Raw genomic sequence first — 22,928 nt, forward strand, 5'->3', positions numbered from 1 at the left:
TTTGTGTTTGCTCAGCGCTTCACTAATGTGCAAACATGAGAGTTTGTAAATAAATAAGACTCCAGTGTAAACTTTTCGTTTCACACAGCAGCCTCTGTAACTGGATCACTGGGCTCAGCCAGACTACTGCAGAGATGTCAAAACGTTTAGCATGTACGTTGCTATGTCGACTTCCTATATATGTATATGTCGCAGATAGCCGTCACTACGACTAACTTCTCATCCTTAATGTCTTACTAATGACCTGTAGTAACATCATCTAATCTCATGCTGCACTATGCAGAGGCTCTGTCTGCGTGGACGACTTGCCTGAGCAAGTTTGAATGTTTGGAGTGGCTGACATGGCAGTGGAGTTGGGAATGTTTTCTGTTTGATTCCTCTAAGAATCATTTGATCACATGGGGGCCCTGATAAGCTGTTCACTGAGTAGTGAGCATTCAGCCCAACATGGTGGAGTAATCCTAACATTTTTTGTGTGATAGAACTTTATGTTTTACAAAACGTACTTTGTTATGGACCTAAAACACAGTTTTAGTTGGACCAACATACATGACAAAATAAGAAACCATGTCGTCACAGCTTGAAACTGATTCCTGTATTTTTACCAAATTAAAGAAGGAATTGTTATCTACTCATATTAATCTCTTTCATTATGAACATTACGTTTACACTTGAAAATCCTCCTTTTGTTTTTCAAAGCGACTTACAGTATGTTGTAATTAAAAAGTAAATTTTATGTTATGTGGAAAAGTGCTTAGATTATTAAAGAATCAACATTTTATCGTTTTTTTTTTTCATATAGTGCTATGTTTAATTACATTCCTTGTTAATGTAAAACAAACATTTTGTGGCCTCCTTTGCAGCCGTTTGTCGTCATAATGTCGGATTTCTAAACATTTTATCAAGAAGGATTTAAGAAGCCGCCTTAAAGCTTGAAACATTAAAATTCATTGCACCTGAATTACAAATCTGAATACAGTGGCCTCTTCAAATCTGAAAAACCTCCTGTGCTTTGAAGAACCCCACTTTGTTGTATTGTTCTATTCCTTTCCCAGTAATAAAATGTATGACTTTCTTTCTCTTCTCACCATCAATGCCAATTTTTCCATCTCCATCTTTGTCTGCGGCTGTGAGGAATGCTTTTGTCTCAGCATCCGTCAGGTCCCTGCCGTCCTTTGAAAATCCCTTCAGCACAAACCTGAGACAAACAGACGTTATTCCAAATAAAAATCACACACGCAACGTGCATAACACATGTTAATATCTCGTGTGCGTCTCATTTCAAAACGGCTTTATTTTTGTGTTTAGATCTCACTTGAGCTCCTCTTCCTCTATGAATCCACTACCGTCCACATCCAGAACCTGGAAGACCTTCTTGACGTTTTCAGCTGACATGGCCTTCATTCCCACCATCTCAAAGAACTTCCTTGGGTCAAAGGTTTCCGCTGGGAAAGTTGAAGGAAAAGACACATTGAGTTTTTAGAGTGTCTGAATTGGCTGCTTTTTAACCCTCTCGCGATCTTAGAGTGACGCTCAGGAAAAGCGCAGCAGATGTCACTGTCGGACAGCAGGAATGCAGGGTTGACCGTCAGACCATAAATTCCCAAAACCACACACAAAAAAACTTTTAAAAGCGCACGCAGGCTCAGTGCGACCCCGCCAGACCGCACCACGGGATGAAAAGCTGGTGGGGTCCAAATGACCCCATTTCCTAAGATCGAGGGAGGGTTAAAATAGTATTCTGATCAACACTTTTATCTTGAGAGAATAAAACAGTAACAAACCTGAAAAGGCATCAAGAGCTTTCTTGATCTCCTCAGGTTTTAAAAGATCTGTCATTACCATTCTGCCGGCTGGAGAGAGAAAAGGAGAAGACGTTTAAGTTATAACTTAGGGTGAGTTTTTGAAACCTTTCCTAAACTCTGCATGTTTTTAGTTTAAGTGACACAGGAAGAAAGGGACATTCCTGCTCTTAACAACAAAAATGAGACATGTTGGTTAGAATGCTGTCTTTTCAACTTCTTTTGAAAAATAAAAATAAAAAGACAAGTTTTTCAATTCCGCTGCAGTAACCTCTAGCTGTCAGTAGGTGTCACAAGCCATTAGAGGGAGTTCTTGCTTCTTGTTCGGGGAAATGTTGATGAATTTATCTGGTCTGTCTCAAACAACTGAGTCTTTATGTCCTCAGAGACCCAGAAACATGCGCCTCTGTGGTTTCTCACTCACTATGGGGACTTGGAGAACATATTTAGGCCTGACACACACACACACACACACACACACACAACTGTCCCTGTTGGGGACATGTCACCAGTCCCTCTGCAAGCTGGACTGTCTTGAGTCCAACAAACTGTCTTCCCTTCCTGACCAAATGACAGAGTGACAGAATAAGCACAGGAATTTACAGCCTTCCTCTTTCTCTCCCTCCTGTTTACTTGTTCTCAACTTTCTTGACACCTATCATGTTTCTGACTTTTGGCACCAAAAGCCAATTAGTGTGGATCCGTTTGTGCATTTGAACACGTCTAGAAATCTAATGCTTTTAAAAATAAATTGTAATAATTATTATTTGCTAATGTCTTGTAAACAGTACGCCATTGTAGGCCAGACAGCTCAGACCAAAAGCTTCAGCTAATTTCACCTGGAGGGAACTTTTACCAAAACAGTGTCAGGTAGCGCTGGATCTTCATGTCCTGTCAGGGAGCTAAAGGTAAACACACTGGAAGAAAAAATACCAAGACAGCTGGACATGTTCTGTGGTCACCAACTCAAAAAAGTTAGAAAACTTTGGAAAAAATGATTAAAAACTGCACATTTAATTCTTATATTTGAAATTGTCTGAAGAAAAACTGGCTGAAATAAAAACGGATTCATGTTTCTTAGGAATTGTGTTGATTTTTACATTCTGGAGCGTAAACATGTAATGTATATGTTGAGTCAATGGGAGAAAGCTAACAGAACGACTCTTCAGGTTTACAAGCTGAACTGGTTGTATAAAGCGGGAAACATTGACCACTTTTGCAACATTTCTTTTTCACTTATCGGTGATTAAATGTCAATTTGTTCAAACATTAATATAAATATGTTCATGTTACATGAGTTACATCTGTTCATGTAACTATGTACATGAACAAACTTTTGAAATCAAACATTAGGGTCAAAATATACACTATTTGGTGTTGCTAAACCATCTGTGTGCCACGTTTTCTTCACAAAGAAAAATGTAAAATTAACCCTGGAAAATACACAAAACCACAAAAAAAGAGAAGAAAAAGAGAAAAATTTTAATCTCAGAAATTTTCTAGAAAAATAATCTTGAAGTTTCAGAGTTTTGTTTTTTTCCCCAGAAATCTGGGAAACGATTCTATCTAAAACTGTTAAAAAACAAACAAACAAACAAACAAAAAACAAACTACACGACAGTGTATTAGGGAAAACGCCGTCATGCAAAACAGACCTGAATAAGATACAAAATTTCTGCTGATTCCCCTTAGGAAAAAAAACAGTTTTAATAGTTTTAAAATATCTTTTTCTCCCTGGGCTAAAGAAGAAAATAGCAGCTGACCTAAAGCATTTGAAGGAATTCCAGCCCACATTATGCTTGCATAGCAAAATCATTACTTCATAGTTAAACGGTTTAATTTGGCCTGCCTGGTGATCGGTTCTGCCAGCCATCTAAAACATTTAGCAGTGAAGACCCTGAACCTCCAAGCAGCTGAAATCCAATATTAGGCAAGAAATAGAAAGCAGCTCACTGTTAACCTACACCCTTTATCTTAAAGAGGAAATACGTCAGCTCCTTTTGAGACGCAAAGTTGACAAAGATCCATAATCATTTAAAACAAAAGTAGAGTATTGACCAAGCATATTTAATAGGATGGATTTTAAATTAGTTTGAACAGAAATCACAGTTTATCAAATGAAGAGAGTCTTGTTCTTTCTCCTTTTGTTTTCAGCTTTCTGGTTTCTTTTTTTTAAAACACCAAATAGCCAAACCTTTAACTTTAACGAACTGAGACAATTGCTGTGGTAAAATATCCCAGGTTTGAGTCATTCTTCATCCTTTCCCCTCACTGCACCTAAGAAAATTGCTCCAGCACAGATGAGTCTGGAACTTTTCCTGCAATAAACAATGCAAGAGTTCTGCCCCAAATAGTGCCTGTTCAGATTTTCACCGTCAGAAAAACAGATCTAGTCAAATTAAATAACTTCTAGAACATTTCATCTGGACCGAAGGTTGCAGATAAATCAGCTCGGACCAACTTTCGCAAGTCTTGTACTGAATGAAATGTAAGTTTTCTTAAAAAGGGCGAAGCCTCCTTGTTGAAACGACGTTAAAAAAACCCCGACTGCCCCGAAAGCTGAAATCCAGGTGTGATGGCTCTGCAAGGAAACGCCTTCCACTGGTGACCTTTGAGCCAAAGCAAGACCCATAGGAGAAATGCGTCCACCTGACATCACCATAGCAACAGGTGGTTCTTGTTTTCGCAAAAAGATCAAACCGACATTACAGTGTGTATGAGATGCTGACGGAACAATTTTCCAAATTCAGTCTCGACAAAGATTTTAAAGTAGCTGATAAAATAAAGACTTATTTGTCCTTTAGCACAGAAGAATGGTGTGATGCCGCCATTATGGACACCTGACTCCATCTGTGTCTCATTCAAGGCTGTCAAGGCGTAAACATTCAGTTGAACCTTATGAGTCACACCTTATGATGTTCAATTAAGCTGTGCTGTCTGACAGTTGTTAAATCAGCGATGCTAACAGACTTGTAGCATCTGAATCAGCTGCAGTATCCCACATTGCTTTTGTTGATCTTTGTTGTTTCATGCCTTGTTTACGACGGCCTTCATCTCTGTACTTCACCGATTTCTGACTTTTTTCTTCATCTCTTTGCCTTCAAACAGTTGTGCTACTGCGTTTCATATATGACGAGTCTTACCTGAATGAATAGGTGGCTACCTGCAGAGGAAAAGAAAGCAAGAGGACAGGTGATGGATGGATGGCTGGATGGATGGATGGGTGGACGGAGGGAGATGGGAGAAGACAGAAGGCCTGGAGATGGAGGGTAAGATGAACAAGTGGAGGGACGGAGGACACAATAAGACTTTTATAGCTGCCTCCGAACACAGACACACTCGTCGGGGGCACCGGGCTCATCCCCACCTCTCTATTTTCAGAAGAGGGGTTTGTCAAGACATGACGCAAACACTGGTGGCCTATTAATAATACCTCTTTATCTTACTTCTGCTGGACCTCATCTCCACCAAGGAGACAGACCTCGCTTTTCCTCTTTGTCTGCTGGGATTTATTTGGATTGAGTCATTTTGAGGCTACCTTGAACAGACTGAGCATTCCTCATAAATGGGATGTTACCTAGGTAACAACGCTTTTAATAGCCTTGGTAGTAACAATAACAACAAGAAAACACATATGTTGGGGGTTTTTTTATGCTGGGATTTAAGATCAAGATCAAGTGCAAACCTTACCCTGAATTCATCCTGACAGACGTACAGTGACTAAAAAGAAAGCACAGCCTGTGAGGCTCTAATGTACCGTGTTGTGAATAAGTAGCTTCTGTTTTTCTCTGTTTGTTGTTTAAAGGGGCAAGTATTAAATAAAATCAACTTTTTGAGCTTTACATCATGTTACAATGTTATTCCATCATCAAAAACATAGCTCGGACCAAAAAACACACAATTATGCAAATTTTGTATACAAAAATTTCCAAGTAATTTCCAAGTGAGTGTTTCCCTGATTCTTTCATGCATGTTTGAGAAATCACTTCATCTCCATGGCAACCATTCAGCTGTGCAAAACGCCTGGGTGGGTCTAGCCCCGCCTTCGAGGTCAAAGTTCCTCCTGAGAGCTGCAGTTTCCACGATTCCACCTCACAGAGCAGCCCTCCCCCAAAAATCCCCCACTCAGCTCCTTCAGACTAGCCAGCAGCAATTAGCAAACACCTGGTGGAACTGCACATCTAATGAACTTATTACACAAGTTACTTCTCAGTGCAATGCTGGTAAATAGAGGAGCCATGTTGTGATGACTTCCTGAAGGTGGAGATTCAGAAAGATCAAGAGTTTTTAAAGAGACAGAGTCCCAATTTCAAGGCATTACATTGCAAAGTCATATTTCCTTTAAGTCATATTTGATACATATGTCACATCTGAAGGTAACAGATGATTATGATTATGCTGTAAAATGGGACTGTGTGGCTGGAATATACATAATACTGCCCCTTTAAATGTTTCAGATAATCAGATAAATTAGTATGTCAGATAATGATAAGCAGAGTTAATGCAAAAGGTAGCTTTCAAAAACTTTATTCAACCTAGCTCCATGTCCGAAAGTAATTATTTAATTCTAGTAGATTTGGGATGTTGCCTTTGCTATCCTTGGTGGCAACAGCAGCCATCAGTTGTTTGCCAAATCTGGCAAAACAGATAAAATAAAGACGTTTTTGGGGGGCCAGTCCCTTTTGTTTGAGTGAGTTTGATGATGAATACTTTGGGTCTGGAACATTTGGGACGGATCACCGGGCTTCCATGTTTGTCGATAATGTGACGCACTACAGTTCACTGAAGTCCCAATACCTTAGAAGTTACATTTTAATCCTTAGATACCTTTGTGTCTTTTATGTTCTTGAATGGCTTTAGATCAGGATATGACATTTTGTCTTTTGAGATCTTCAACCTGCTTCATGTTGTCAGAAGGCGGTAATAAACAAACATAAATGTGACTCGACAGCAAAAACCAGAAGACAAATACTTTGCCACATCACTGTATTTTTTTAACCATGTTCCAAGTAGATTTAAAACCACCTTCAAGTATGCAGCCTCAAACACCACTGACTCTACACGGCTGTTATCAAGGAAGGATGAAGCCAAAATGGAGTCAATAAACAGAACAATATATGTACGCTGCAAGAAGTCTAGATAGATAACTAAAGCATGGACTAAAGGCGTGTTTTTTACTTTTTCACAAAAGTACAAGTTAGTTATCGGAGACGTCTACTGTCAGGAAATGTCAGGAAATTACAAAATCTCCCAGGTTTGAATGACATTAATTTCAAAACTGGTCGTTTACTTTGAGCAACAGCTTGCATTTCTCAAGTCTGTCCCAACAGTTGCAAGAAACTAGGACAACATTGCTTTAGTTCCACTTCAGTGCCTGTAGTATCTTTTCTACTGGTTTAAAATGTTAAAGGTTCATCCAAAATTCACATCTTTATTGTTAGACTTTTTTCAACAAAGGTTTTGCAAGCTCATTAGAAACTGAAGTCAGGTTTGATTTTATTCTTACTAATTCAAACCTTGATAAAATGTTTGAATTACTCCAAAAAGGTAGCTATAATCTGTGTCCATCACATATTTTGTGTATTTTGAAGTATGACATCATTGAGATTTGAACCAAACAAAAAACACACAATTATGCAAATTTTGTATACAAAAATTTCCAAGTAACATGCAGTACAACCAGTTGCCCTCAGATGTCACTTGAGCAGAAAATGGATTACCGCTGTGTGAAATTTAATCTCGGCATCAATTGTAACACAAATAGTGATTATCCACTTCACAAATCTGACTTTTATGGAAGAGAAACAAAATGAAAACCAACCATTATTTGAATAAATCCTGTTTCAATAAAAAAAAAATGTGGAGAAAGGTGCTGTGGAAAGCCCCGTCCCCATCATGACAAATAGTTGTGGCAGTATTATACCGTGTGGTTTGTCAACCAAAGCCCCAATACAAATTATTAGCTTTGTTTTCTGAAAGGTGAAAAGTTCAAGGAATAAAAAAATATATATTTTCCATCTGCTCTTTATGTTTAGTGGAGGCCTATGTGACAAAATGCTATATAGAAAAGCAATCATTAACATTAGTATTGTACATATAATAATAAATGTCTGTGTCTATTTATGTCCCGGACTAACCCCCAGTTCTGCCAGTCTCTTGTCCCAAGACTCTCTTAGGTTTCCTGTCTATTGAATTACTGCTGCTCAGCACTTTCCAGCATTGTAAGAAAATGTGAATGGGAGGGGTGAGGCGGCGAGGATAACATGCTGGGAGGATTTGTTGCAGGGGAGAAAGGATCAAGACGAGAAGGCAGCGCCAGGTCAACGGAGCCTAATATATAGGTCGGGGTAAACCTGACGAGAAGGACATGGCCAAGATGTTACAGACGAAAGACGACAAAAGTAGCGATCATCGTGAAAACTTGAAGGGCAAAAAGTAAGGGTGGAACCCTAAAGGTTGAAGTGACAATGAGAAATGATTAGGAGCTGTGGGTGTGCACTGCTGGGGGACAAAAGATAGAAAGTGTGACCGGCAGATCAAACTAAAATTAGAGAGAAAGTGAGAGGAACAGTGACAGATGGAAGAGGGTGCGGCTGAAAGGAATTGAATGTGTTTTTAATGACCAATGTGCTGCTCAGCAACAGGTGGTGCATTAGATCAACCATTGCAGGAGCAGCCCCAAGCCAAGGCTGTGTGAATGTGTGTGAATGTGTGTGTGTGTTGCGTTAGCAATATTAGAGGGGTATCCCTGGTCCACGTATACCCAAAGATTAGCAGATATTAGCCCTAAAAATAAATACCGGGGGAACCTGCTGGTGTCTGCGCTTGCAGATGTGAGGAGCATTTAGACTATTTCCTCCAACAGAGGAAACTGAATTTTGACAGATGTAAACAGCAACTTTTATCTGTGACAAATTACTGCCACGTTTGCGCATGAAGCTAAAATTATATACATTTAAAAAAAAAAAATAGATATAACAATTTTTTCCTGTATCTGAAATTGGATCATATTGAATTTTTCGTCACCACTCCTTAAGAAAAACATCACAGATCCTATGATGAGCTCAGCTGGCTCACGGTTCCACCAGGTATTTGCTAATTGCTGCTGGCTAGTCTGAAGGAGCCGAGTGGGGAAGTTGTGGGAGAGCGCCGCTTTGAGGCGAAACCTCACCCTGGAGACCGCGGCGCTGACTCCGGCGCTCAGTGGGAGCAAGAGTTCAGGCGACCCCTGAATGGTTGCCATGGAGATTTAAGCATGAAAGAAACAAAGCAACACTCCAGGTACGTTTTGGATGAGGGAATGGAAAGCTGGGAAAAGGTTGATTTTACATCACCCCTTTAAAGAGTTTTTAGAAATTGTGAAAGAAGTTTTTCACTTTTCCTTAAACATGATCTCCGTTTGTCTAATGTTTAACATTTCAAACTGTTTTGGAAATATTCTGTGAATGTTTTGGATTCAGCCATTATCTTTAACCCCCCAGCGTCCGTCAGAGAACAGAGAAGTTCTCATCTCCAGGTCTTCCTCTTCCTGCCGCTCTTCTAACGTTCCCATGGAAACCAGCTGTCAACATGGCCAACACAACCCAGGCGCTTGTTGAGGCTTTCTGTCAGTCTTGCTTCTTCTATTTCCATATATGTGTTAGTTGTGTGTTTGTGTGTGTGTGTGTCAACGTAATTACTTATTAGATTTCACCACGAGAAATTTTTTGAAAACACACACACACCCACACGCACACACACACACACCTCAATGCCCATTCGCAATCCCTAAATTCTCTCTCTCTCTCACACACACACACACCAAATCACAGACGCACAACAGACTTCAGCAGCTGGCCTAACCTTGAAGATAAATACAACCTTAAAAAATGTTTCTGCAATTTACGGCTGGCGATGGCCTGACATGCGAGCAGCCTTTGGGCCCATCCATCTCATGCAACGTGAAAATAGATACGGAGTCAACATGCGCTTCATTTACACACACACTTTTATGCACCGGTATACTTCAGTGCACTTGTTGTTGTTTTTGGTTTGCTTTTCCTGACAGTCACAGTCACTCACAGCCAGTTTCAGCCAAGCAAATTTAGACATTTATTAATTAATTTTCAAAACAATTTACATCCTGCACTGTTTTCTTGCAGGATAGAAATGATTGGACACTTCACTCTGACATCAGCCTCTTAAACAAATTTTAAGACTTAAAAGTGAGTGGAAATAAGTCTCAGTCGGATCGAAAGAGGAAGTGAAAGCGAGCCGGTTTGCACGCCCAGAACACGTCGGCTGCAGCCTCTTTTTCTTTCTGTTTAGACCAGCTGGTAGCGATGAAGTTCTGCTCTTTTGCAGCTTTAAAAAAAAAAAAAGAGGACTGACAGTTCACTGTTTAGGTCTTAAGCAGAGCCGACGTCACTGAATGAGACGAAGAAACCAAAATCAGAAACTGTTTCACACCAGATGCCAAATCACTGGTTCTACTGAACACGTCTGCCTTCGTCATTTCAGCAGCTTTGCTGACATCTAGTGTCGGGGGCGTTCGGTTGTCCGACTGAGGCTGTCACCAGATTTCACTTTTAAATCTCACAGGCTGCCTTCTATTTTTTCTCGTGTCAACAGCTGACAAAACGAGGTCAGAGGTCAACTCTGGATCAATTCAGATTGAAATAGTGGATTCAGGAAGTGTGTGTGTGTTTCCTTGAAACGTCAGGTCTCAAAGAAAACACTGATGTTGGATAGAGAAGTGCCCAAAAGCGACTCCTGTGTTTAGCTTTTCAATTTACAAAACTGAGTTGGATCTTGGTTCTGGGTCGGATACCAACTTATCACCTATAGTTTTGAAAGTTGTAGTTATAAAAACACTATCAGAACGCTGGATGGCAGGAATATTAGCATGTTTTGTAGGAATTATTCCGACTGTTCCATGTTGGTTGATCCTTTCCAAAGTTCTCCTCTGATCCCACTGCAACAGTTTTGAGGTGAAATGCACCGGTTGTCTCTCTTCAATCCAGAACTTTTTCTTTTTTTGCCTAACCACTCGTCTTCAAGACTCTGGAACCTTAATTTCAAAACAAAATGCTAAATTGACTCTCATCTCGAAACATCTACAACAGTCAAATCTTTTTCTTTTTTTTTTATTATTTTGTCCTCAGCCCAGGTAAGACAGACCCGTCTGATGCTGTCAGGCTCAGTAGTGGCAGCATATGCATCAGTTGCAGCCCGTATCCCGGATACGTCTGTGTGGTGGCTCCTACTCCGGTAGATAGTTTCAAATGTGCACAAAACTTTGTCGATATGCCGCTAATGTTGGAAAAAAACACAATTTAGCAATTTTGGTCTTTGTATTACATAAGAAAAGCAATTAAAGTCACACTTGGTACATTTGTTCACACTTTGAGTCAGTATGGTCCTCCAACCACTTCCTGTCGTCTTCTTCGTGGTTTTCACCAGTAGTAACATCCTGTTTGTTGGTCATGTAATGAATGTGATGCGGAAAAAGTGTTTTCACATCAGTATTGCAAAAATAAATAAACCGATTGGCCAAAAAAAAAAACAAAGCAAAACAAAAAGCAAAAACAAAGAAAAAGCATCTCATCGGAGCATCAAAACTTTTTAAATTTTTTTAAATTTTTTATCAAGAAACCTTTTTTTTTTGACAAATTTGGCGAGTTTCTCTTACGCACATATGGTCAATATACGCAGCTGCTCACTCCAGCGGTGATCCGCAAATTGTGGATCTCCTCTAAACTCTTGAACAAATTTTCTCCTGCACATTTTCCTTCCAGTTAACTTTAAATATGCAATTCTGTAAACAGCCATGATTCTTAAGAAATATTTTTAGCGGCTTATCGGTTACTGACTGCTGGGAAACATTCAAATCAGGACTCCTTCCTACGATTATTTAGGCCATAGCACGACAATACTGTGACATTTCTCAATTTAAGAAGCACTTTCATTTGTTTCGGAAGATTGAATTTTGGTTTTCGTTCACTATACAATCCAAAATCATTACACATAAAACCACGACAGGCCACTCACTCTAAGTTGAAGGTGTCCGCTGATATTGAATAATAAATTAAATGCTTGATATTCTTGACATGCGCCAGTATTTACATCCTCGCTATGAATGGCTGTTTGGTGACATTTCCCCGCCCTCGCAGCCAGGCGGAACATCTGCAGGGCCGGATCCTCTCATGAATCTTTTTTTAGGGAACTTTCGCTTCCTGACTCTTGCCCGTTTCCGCACTGTTGCGCCTCTTAAGCCACCAGATGCCCGAAGAGTCTCTCAGCCCTTTGGCGTGTGAGCGATTGATTCATTTCTAGCTCTTCCAACAGGCGCTTCTCCTCCTGGTCGGAGTCCCAGATTTCTTGCCCTTTGTGTCCGGAACCGAACTGCACGCAAAACATGTCTCAGCCGCAGCAGCTACGGGACGAGAGGTGAGTGACGAGTGTGCGTAAAAACTGGCAGTGAAAGCAGACAGTTCAGTTCATTTGATCGTTCGCCTGATTTCTGAAGAGGTAATGAAAGTTTAACATTATTATTATTATTATTATTATTATTATTATTATTATTATTATTATTATTATTATTATTATTATTATTATTATTATTATTATTTTGCGTTGTTTTGCGTTGGAAATGATCAAGAATTTAATTCAAATTCAGCCTTTTTCGGATGCAGATAAAACTGGTTCCAAAAAGAACAGAAACAGCGGAGAACTGAACATTGTATCTGATCACGTCTTTCCATCTTGTCAGTGATTTTGACCAGCTGCCGGACAACATCCCCATCAGCGCCACCATCGCTGACATCGAGGAGAAAAAAGGTTTCATTGATTACTTTGTAAGTGCTAACAGATTTACTGTCACAAATCGTTCACGGAAACAAACCCGGGTAGTTTAAACGTGAAGTTAACAGCCACTTTTAAGATCCCCGACGCTTGTAAAAGTTGTATTCTACTATTGGTTGTAATTGGTTGTAATAAGCAGTTTCTATAACTTGTTTTAATAACCAGAAACAATAAGATGAAGTAAAGCATGAATTAATGAATCAACTTATATTTTGAATAACTTTTCACATGGCTTCATAGTTTGAAATTAGCTTGCAGAAACAACAGTAATAATATTATATATTATTTTCATGCAGCTTTAAATGCAAGACTGTCAACAGCCAGAATTTTTTTTTTTTTTTAAATCACAAAAACCAATTTTGATTCAATTGTATTTTTCAATTTGAGAAGCGGGAAGAAATGAAAAATTATCCTGACTGATTATGACCGAAATAGAACTGTTTATATAATAACACTATGTTTAACGTATTTCTTAAATGCATGGTTTTTATGTGTCCATATTATCTTATTTTTATTCTCTGTCATAAAAAAAAAAAAGCCGTTGCTGTCCTTGAATTGGAGAAAATACCCAACAGTGTTCCTATACCACAATGTATCTGTGTTATAAAGTCTATTTTTTTCTATTATTGGTATAATTCTCAAACAAATTCTGTAATATGGAACATGGAATTTAAATTTAGGTCACTAGGAAACTGTTTAAAAAAAGAAAGAAAAAGTTGGGCTAACTGAAGAATGAGAAAACTTATTGGGCCCCAAACAGATTCTGCCCAGGGCCTCCTTCATTCTGGGACCGGCTCTGCATGCATCGTTTAAAATATTTTTAGTGCCGCAGTGACGTGTTTTTCTGTTTCTGTTTCCCTCCTAGAGGTTTGTGGTGGAGGTGAAGACAAAGGGAGGCAGTAAGTATCTGATCTATCGGCGCTACAGAGAGTTTTTCAGCCTCCACCAAACCCTGGAGAGCAAATACTCCCCTGACGACCCGGACCGGCCCGGTCCCAACGCCTGCGTCCTGCCTCCTCTTCCAGGTCAGCTCATTGACAGACACACAACTCATCAGGGTGTCACTTCTCATGTTGTTCAGATACGTGTTTGTCACAGGCTATAATTATGTCTTTGTTATTGTCAGGTCAGACTAATGTCCCTGAGAAATCCCTAATGTCACTCATACTAAAACTGAGGAGGTTTTTCTAGTCATGATTCTTTCTCCCATGTCAGACAGAATCTATACAAAAAATAGTTGGAATTTTTAAAGCTAAAGAACTTTATCCTTTATTTTAGTTGAGATCAGCAGCAGAACTCCAGTTCATGGTGAGAATTTGATTTATTTTGTGAATTGATCAAATCTACCCTCCCAAAAACAAGGCGTCTGGTTATAAGGCAGCTAAACATGGTTCTTCTGAGTTCATCCGTTTTTTTTTTCCATCTTATTTGTCTGTTTATTTTAATTAAATATTTCCTCGTGTTCTGTGTGGATGCAGAAAAACGTTTGAGCCTGAACTTATTTCAGAAAAAAGAGCAAGATTAAAACGTTTGGAAGCAGTTTTTGAATATGACCAACACAGACTAGAAGAAATGCGGCAATTAATTTAAACTAAACGTGTTGTTAGAAAAATCATTTATATTCAACCATTATATTTGAACCAGCTGCAACTAGAGTTCTTCAAGTTAAGCTAAACTAAGCCAAGATAAGTTAAGTTAAACTAAGCTAAATTAAACTAAGTTAAGTTAAGCTATTTTAAGTTAATCTAATTTAAATTAAGCTATGTTAAGTTAATTTAATCTAAGTTTAATTAAGCTAAGCTAAGCTATTCTAAGTTAAGCTATGTTAAGCTAAGCTAAACAATGTTCATGTTATCTTGTATCACGCCTCAGCAGCCTGGTTGTTCATAGTACTTCATGATAAAAACAACATACAGTCACCAGCTATGAAACAACCAAACGTTGCATTTCTCATCTACCATAATGTAATAAAGCGTCTTGTGATGTCATTGATGCAAATACACACTAAGTGGTATTTTATTGTGGGGTTTTAAACTTGTTTAGCTTTCTGGGACGTTTGTCCAGCAGTGCAACACGGGCGCCGATGTGTCATTCATGTTTCCTTTGAGTATTTTTGCACTTAGTGTGCATAACGAAGCAGACTTTCTCACATATGATAATTACTGGTGCACCGATTGCAGTCTTCTGGCCGATCACCAATCTTTAAAACACCTTTGTTGTTCATTCAGATTTTTTTGGACGATGCAGATTTTCTTTTTTTTGTTGTCTGAAAAGTGACTAACCTGGTTTCTAGTCAGTCCTCTCTCCTGGCAGAGCGAAAGGAGACAGTGGCTGATTTTTAGACCTCAGTCTTAGATGTATCACCAATCACAGATCACCCATAATTAAGGAAATCTGTGCCAATCTATTGTTTTATTCCCTTAATAGCAATCAACAGGACTTCATCTTGCTTAACATTTCCTAGAAATGTCCTGTCTGCTCAGCCCACTTTAATGTAACAGTGTGAATAACCAAAAGGATGGAATATATTACACAAGAACAGATAAATATGATTACGTTTTACTGCGAGTGGCAACATGCAGAATAAAGTTCTGTGTGGTGAGGACAATTCGTCCTGAAAGTCCAGAACACCAGGGAAGTTTTCATCGATCCTCCCACTGCAGATTTCTCAGAAAATGCTAAAAAAAAAAAGCATTTCCCAGAATATGAGTCAAGAACACACACCAACAACTCCCAACACACACCAACAACTCCCAACACACACCAACAACTCCCAACACACACCAACAACTCCCAACACACACCCACACACACACTCGCCTCCCACACACACACTCGCCTCCTGATTGACCTTGTAAGTTAAGCATCATTATTTATCTTCTTTTTTTACGGGAGGATTAATTTATTTTGATTTGTTTGAATACTTTCCATGCTTTACTTCATTACTCATTGAATCTGTTTTGATTATTTATTTTTTTTTAGAAAAATAAAAAAACAACCTGCAAAAATGCCTCAAAATTTAATAAAAACATTTTATTCCATTAGCAGCTGCTAATGGAATCAAAACATTTACTACTGGAGAAGAAAAGAAGAAGTGTAATCACCTTGGCGGCTCTAATTTCTGTTTTCCTTCTTCTGCTGCCGGCCGAACAAAGAGGAAACGCTTCGAGCCGCGCCGCTAAAGCCCTGCTGCTCTCTAACCTTTACATTAAAATGTTTATCCATTACGCTTCCTGCGTTCAGAGACAAGTAGATTCTCTAAAAAGTCTTCCTCACCACATCATCAAAACATCATGACCGCAAATTTAAAAGCAGATGAAGCCATTAGTTGTGTGTTCAACGCTTTTTGTCACTATTTGTAAATCAAATATATCCATTTAAATCCTCAACTGGAACCCAAACTGGGATTTAGAAGTTTTAGCTTTTCAACCAGGACAAGCTCAAAGTTTTACCAACGGGGACGACTGTTTGCTGTAGAAAGGAACTGCAATGGCAAAAACTATAAAAAAATAAATAAATTGTGGCTAAATTTGGCAGAAAAGCATCACTCACCTCTGTTGCTCCAACCTAAAACTTTCTCCTGTAAATTTTGTTTGCTGTGCTTTCTTTTTATTGTTTGCCACTAAGTAAAGATTTTTTTGTTTCAAAATATTTTAATCTGTCAATACATACTAGGAGAACAAACAAAAAAAAAATCTCACTTTTAGCAACTTTTCACAAAATGTAAAAATTGTTCAAAGCCGGCAGGTTCTGATAACAGCCACCTTTAAAAATGCCTGGATGGACGGGACACTCAAAGAATATATGGAGACTTTAGGGTCCGTTCTCACTGGGCCTGTTTAGTCCACTTTAATCCTGTTCATTTGCCTGGATAGTCCGGTTAGTTTGTTGAGGTGTGGATGTGCAATCAGGAGAAGAGATTTAGGTGAAGTGAAGATGCACCACTCTAATTTTCAAAGGCAAAGAATCCCAAAGTTTAGGAGCCGCCATCAGAAACGGCGTGTCCTCGTTACGTTGCCTTCGTTCAGCTCGTCGTTTTTCCAGAAGTCTGTCTTTCTGGGATTTGTCATCAACATTGATTACGCCTGGAAGCCACTATTTGAACCAATAAGAAGCCGGCGCCTCCAAGTTGGTGGCATTGATCTTGAGGGTGGAGGTCGGTGTGCGTGTGGACTACATAAACCCACGTCGTTAACATGCAGTGAACAACAACACGTACGAGGCTTTCGTCTTGGTTTAAGGCTTCATTTACCCAAAATAAAACCACAGTTCACTTAAGCAACTTGACATCGTGTTTTCTGGACAAAGTGGTCGGATTTTTGCATAAACGTTCACATTACATGAAGTCCCAGTGTCGCTCTCAGTCCCCCTTGGTTTGACCCGATGTGTTTCTGGGTCAGAAGCGATTTCTACTTCCTCCGTCAGGTTCTGGGTCCGCCCCCGGTTCTCCTCTCATCGGGACGCGACCCGTAAAACATCCGCAAGACGTACGCTGAAATGTAGATCTTTCTTTAACCCAGTTTGTTCTTTGAAAGTCTGTAGTCAAAACGTCTTTATTGGGAACAATGTAACCGATTTAAAACCCCCCCACAAAAACCTTGAGGCTATGATGTGTTTCACTATATTAAGAAAGTTCTACTTTCCCAATAACTCTGATATAGCAGCTGCCACTATGGAGTCTGCTGGTTTAATTGGACTGCCAGATCTCATCAGGATGGAAAGGGAATAAGGACGACAGTGGGGAGAACGGGCTGATAGGAAGACGGGCTAAAAGAAAAACTATACAGACTCTCCTTCGTTTGTTTAGGCTTCTCTGATTAAAGGGGAGGAGAACATGAAGACGTTGATGTCAGAATTTGCCTCTGTTTGTTTCCTCTTTCCCCACTTCCCAGTTGGTGAGGACAGAGGATGACCGACATTACAACATGTCCAAAAACCACAGGGGTGGATGAGGACTAGATGAGGATTTAATTAGACAGCATCGCTACATGGATGAATGTCTGGGGAACAATTTAGAATCAGAGCCAATCTGAGACGAATCTGAAAACAAACCACCGGACTAGTTGAATGTCATGTTGAGTAAAACACACCTCTGCACTTCCTGTTAGATGTTTGATCCAGAGGAAAAAAAGTCAACCTGATGGATGTTTTGACCATTGTTACGGTCCAATATTTGCACGCTGACCTATCAAAGTGTAAACCTCGTAGGATGGTGCTCAGATCTAACAAATAAATACAATTTAGAATTTTTGCTTGGATCGTGTTGGCATGCTAATACTTTCTTTGGTCTAATCGCCGTCTGACTTTAAAAACAATATTATTTCTGTAAAACGACACTTTTCATATCGCTAAAACTGCTACTGGGTGGTAAAAAGCAAGTATTCATCTCCCTTCAGATTTCTTCTGTTTGTTTTTTTGTTACAAGTCTCAGATCCTGATGGAAATGTAATATCAGATGAATTTGACCTCATTAATTACAAAAAGCAGTTTTTAAAATAGCAATTCCATACATTAATGGTAAAAAAATATACATTAATAAATACAAAACTATCCAAACCAACAATACAATGTCGCTAGCCACACGACGTGTATTTACCACCAAAACATCTCATGTGGACTGTCAGGTTAATTGGTCTCTTTAAATTCTCCCTAGGTGTGTGTGTGTGTGTGTGTGTGTGTGTGTGTGTGTGTGTATGGTTGTTGTCCTGTGACCTACTGGTGACCTGTTCAGGGTGAACCCGCCTCTCGTTTCAGTGTAGATTGGCACCAGCACCCCTCCCAACCCCATCAGGGACGAGGGTGTTAGAAAATGGATGGATGGATGAAATTCTGAAATAAATGAAGTCATAAAAATGGCTCCTGTTCAACAGCAAGAAGTAGGGAAAAATATAATAAAAAGCAACACTGTGCTGCAAACAACTGTTTACCTTTGTCAAACTCAAAACGTCAAACATTGTGTTGGTAGTTTGATGGTCTCATCCTGATGTGACAAAATCCTGACTTGGACTTTGGGGCATAAACTATTTGCTCTATTTGTTGGAATAATAAATTCTACCAAAAAAATAAAAATAAAAGCCTCTTACAGAAGAATGTGCACCCATCAGTTTGTGACCTTTAGCTCAGGTGAACTCGGGTCACGCAGCTTTTTCAGGTTCCTACTCCGTTAGTGGAGTCGCTCTGCTTTGATACCAGATGCAGTCTGGATTGATTTAGTAAAGTCAACCAATTAATTAGGATAGCATCTTCATACATTGTTCTTATAGAGCAAAACTACACTAGCATATGAAACCAGCCAGCACTCCTGTATGGTACGTCAAGAAAAGGCACATCAAAATAAATCACTACCAACTCTGTAAGACGGCAATGTACTTTTTTAAGCTGCCGTAAAGTAACCTCTGCTCACTAGATTTACAGTAACATGTTGACAATGATCCACAGTTTATGCAGCCTTAGTACATCAGATGATACGTGGGGTAACTTGAGAGTCATGTGAAATCTCAAACATAAAGAAAAACACCTGAACTGTAACAATCTCTGCTCCCATATAGGCTACGTCTGCAAGGAAAAAGCCTTTTAATTCCTCTCATGTCTTTGTGAACCTTTAACTTTGACTCCAGGAAAAATCTACATCGGCAACAAAAAGGAGATTGCAGAAGGCCGAATACCTGAACTCAACACGTACATGAAGGTAATCACATTTGATTTTCATGCTAAGCGCTTTTTCTTTTCTTTTTTTTTTTTCACGTTTAGTTCAAAGGAGAAGGAACTGCTGGCGCTCGCAGTCTTCTGCGCCGTGCGATGCAGAAACCTACATCTTAGTGGGCAGAACGATGCTGTAGGTGGATAAGCACCGACTCAGATATTTCAGCAGTGGTTTGGAGATGGAGCTCAACATGTAGGCGTTTCTGCTCTCTTCTCTTTGCTCTGCCCTGTGCCCACATCACGTCTGACTGACTTTAGTTGTTGGACTTTTGACATGTTTCGCTGCTGCTCCATTGCTAAAAACACAATCAGGTTCTGTTTCTCCCACTCACTTTCTTCTCTTTTCTCCTTTACTCTTGTTCTACTACAACCTACGTTGCTCTGACTTCTCACACTCTTATCGCCTTTGCTTGCCTTGCACTTGTAATGCTGGTCATCTCCTCTGTTTTTATCCACTCCACCGCTCCACTTTGCCTTGTCCTTGCCCTTTCCCGTCATTGCAGTTGTCGTTAAGCCTTTCAAATATTTGCTGGCATCACCAGCAAATATGATGGTGATGCCAGAAGATGGGTCAGGTGTTCCAAACCATGTGAGTTTCACTGGACCCATTGCTGCAATGAGCAAACCCAATGCTCTTGTTACTCCTGAAGAGTCGTGACAATCCTGTCCTTGACTACTTTAATGTGGTCTAAAGAGACCATCATTTGGACCCCATGAGTTTTTGACTCAGTGGGCGGTCCAACAGGGTCACACTGACCCCGTGTGCGCTTCTACAAGGTTTTTCTTTGTTGTCGTGTAGTTTTGGGAACTGATGGTCTGACTGGACAAGCCCTCCACTTCCCTGCTGTCCAACTGTGACATTTGCTGTGCTCCTCTTTAATGTCACGCTAAGACTATAGGAGTTTTAAACATATGTTTTTCTTTCCTTAAAAGATTAAGAGCATGGGCGTTCTGTGGTGGCGTAGGGGATAGCGCAACCACATTTGGAGGCCTTGAGTCCTCGGCGCGGCCGTCGTGGGTTCGGTACCCGGACCTGGCGGCGTTTGCCGCATGTCTTCCCCCCTCTCTCTCCCCCCTTCCTGTCAGCCTACTGTCATATAAGGGAGACTAGAGCCCACAAAAAGACCCCCTGGAGGGGAGAAAGAAAAAAAGAAGATTAAGAGCATAGTTATGCTTCAGTTCACTTTTATGGAAAACAACCAAAGCATAAGATGGTGCAGTACGGTTCAGTGTTATACTGTTTCCAGTTTCCCTTCTTCAAGACACCTGGACTCACTACAAATTTATTCATCCAGCCATCTGCTGCCTTTTTGCCTAGTCAAAGTTGGCATGCAGAGTTAACAAGAACAGATATGGTTCTTCACAGTGACATGCTGCATCTCTCACTGGGGAATCTAAAGGCATTTAAAGACTAGAAGGGAAAAATACTCCCTCCACTGGGTTTTGCTTCTGCCTTGGGGTATCCTCCAAGTGCAATATGGTGGAAAACCTCTAAAGGAAGTTGCCTAGGAAGGAAGCACCCCTTATCTACCTCAGCTGCAGAGCAACAGCAGTTGCACTTAGAATTGTCTCCAAATGACTGAGCTCTCTAAGGTTGAGTCCAGCCTTCTAAGTCTGTTGCTTGTATCTGTGAGGAGGATCAGAATGTAGCTCAAACCGGTAATTCATCATCTTTACATACCAGGGAGGCACCCACATGACTGCTGACAAACCTGCCAGTCTATCCATCTCCCACTCCATCCTACAGTCACTCATGAACAGAACACCAAGAGACTTGACCTGATGAATAAAACTGACCCTTGACCCTGAGAGAGCAGTCCACCACCACGGAGTGGAGCATGGGCTGAAGGTGGCAACAGTGGTAGGAGGTGGTTCTGGAACCGGTGGGTTGCCAGTTCACTTCCACCTCACACAGTGCCACTGCCCCGCAACGACCTCACTCAGCTCCTTCAGACTAGCCAGCAGCAATTAGCAAACACCTGGTGGAACAGCGCATCTGCTGGGCTCATTAAACGAGCTGCTTCTCACGGCAACACTGGTAAAAACGATGTTAAAGGGTTAACAAAGGAGCCATGTTGTGATGACTTCCTGAAGGTGGAGCTTCAGAAAGAGCAGGAGTTTCTTAAAGAGGCAGAGGCCCAATTTCAAGCGTTAAGTTGCAAAGTAAAATTTCTTTTAAGTCACATTTGATATACAATATATAGCATTTTCCTAACAACTGAAGTTGACCTAGTTAATTGTTTGTGCTATAAAATGGCACTTTGTGCCTGGAAAACACATAACACTTTAAATCACCTTTAAATCACAAACATAACAAAAACGGTTCAACAGAAAAATGTTACTACTACAGAGATAATCTAATAATTATTTTACATGGCGAAAAAAAATACATATATATTGGGGAATTTTTCACCTTTGTGAAAGCCCCCCCCCCTGTACTCTTCATTCTAGAGGTGTGCAGATTCTTTCTTTCTTAATTCCAGTTTGCGTGCCAAAAAAACCGCTAATATGATTCTAGTTTGTGACATTGTTCATGCATCTGTTCCCTCATCCTTATCCTTTATCCTTGTCATATCATTGAGGATAGGGAGGCACTGCGTCCTTTCAGTACTTCCCCCCTCAACTCATCCTCATTTCTCTCTCCTCAGAGGCTGCTTGGTCTTCCAACATGGCTGCTACTTGATGATACTGTCAGGATGTTCTTCTACCAGACGGAACAGGACAGCCAGCACGCTCCTCGGGCCCTGAGGCGTCTTCGTCCACCCACCCGCAAAGTGTAAGTCTGGCACTTTCAAAATAAAAGCACTACTGAAGCAGAGTTACAGTATTGCCTAAAACAGCGTTTAAAGCAGCCTGACAATACAGTCAACACACCAGTGCCTGGATTCTGGTTGGGAATCGGGGAACTAGGTTACACTCTCTACGCTGATGACATTAATCTGTTAATCTTATTATTTTTAACCAGATCATGTGAGTCAGAAAAGGTCACAGTTATTTGTCAATTGGTTTGCTGGAGCTGAGATATTATTTTAAATCTGGTCACATGTTTCACCCTTACTATTTGCGAGGAACAAAGTTTGTCTTTGCCACAATTTCCTGCTGCCAATTTTTGAAAAAGTACCTTCTGCTAAGCATTTGCAGACGCAACACCGTTTCAACCCTCGGGTTTAGCAACTTGTTTTTGCTTTAAAGACATGTAGGTCAGAGTTAAGTACATTACAAAACACACTTCTCTGAAAGATGGTCAGGGTTTAGATTTACAATGTTTGAAAAAGCAGCCAATTTTTAAAACTTTGACCACTTATGTCACTATCCTGACAAACATCAATTGAATCAAAATATGTTTGTGTTTATTTCTGACAAATGAGGCTACAATAACCATCTCAATGCGTCCTGCGTTTTTAAGAGTTCTCTAGGAATCTCATCAACTTTCTGTTGTGTAACAAAGGAACAACCCGAGCAAATATTCAAACTATGAGGAAGCTCCTGTGATCATTTCCAAAGGAATTATGAAATACTAAAACGGCTTTCAGAGTTGAAGAGGCTGTGGGAAGTCTTGGTTTTCAGTTCGAGTTCATGACA

The 22,928-nt window shown here is 40.0% G+C and overlaps 2 protein-coding genes across 4 annotated transcripts in view; one reads left to right on the top strand and one right to left on the bottom strand.

Moving 5' to 3' along the window:
* pvalb7 (parvalbumin 7) overlaps positions 1–22,928 on the bottom strand; it is a 38,029-nt gene that overhangs the window by 1,450 nt on the left and 13,651 nt on the right. The window contains exons 1-4 of one of the 2 annotated variants that reach the window (XM_044115561.1): positions 4,946–5,102; positions 1,785–1,853; positions 1,316–1,445; positions 1,089–1,198 (exon numbers count right to left, since the gene is read on the bottom strand). In XM_044115561.1, the coding sequence (XP_043971496.1) occupies positions 1,089–1,198; positions 1,316–1,445; positions 1,785–1,845 (301 nt within the window). In that variant the 5' untranslated portion in view covers positions 1,846–1,853; positions 4,946–5,102. Of the gene's footprint in view, positions 1–1,088; positions 1,199–1,315; positions 1,446–1,784; positions 1,854–4,945; positions 5,103–22,928 lie in introns of those variants that run through there. The other variant, XM_044115560.1, reaches the window with a different exon arrangement.
* Positions 11,888–22,928, top strand: part of ncf4 (neutrophil cytosolic factor 4) — a 33,931-nt gene continuing 22,890 nt past the window's right edge. Inside the window, exons 1-5 of one of the 2 annotated variants that reach the window (XM_044115559.1) lie at positions 11,888–12,230; positions 12,553–12,637; positions 13,510–13,669; positions 19,262–19,332; positions 21,995–22,122. In XM_044115559.1, coding sequence (XP_043971494.1) covers positions 12,199–12,230; positions 12,553–12,637; positions 13,510–13,669; positions 19,262–19,332; positions 21,995–22,122 — 476 coding nt within the window. In that variant the 5' untranslated portion in view covers positions 11,888–12,198. The remainder of the gene's footprint in view (positions 12,231–12,552; positions 12,638–13,509; positions 13,670–19,261; positions 19,333–21,994; positions 22,123–22,928) is intronic. The other variant, XM_044115558.1, reaches the window with a different exon arrangement.

This window comes from Gambusia affinis, linkage group LG04, assembly GCF_019740435.1.
Source record: "Gambusia affinis linkage group LG04, SWU_Gaff_1.0, whole genome shotgun sequence".
In the NCBI taxonomy this organism is placed as follows: Eukaryota; Metazoa; Chordata; class Actinopteri; order Cyprinodontiformes; family Poeciliidae; genus Gambusia; species Gambusia affinis.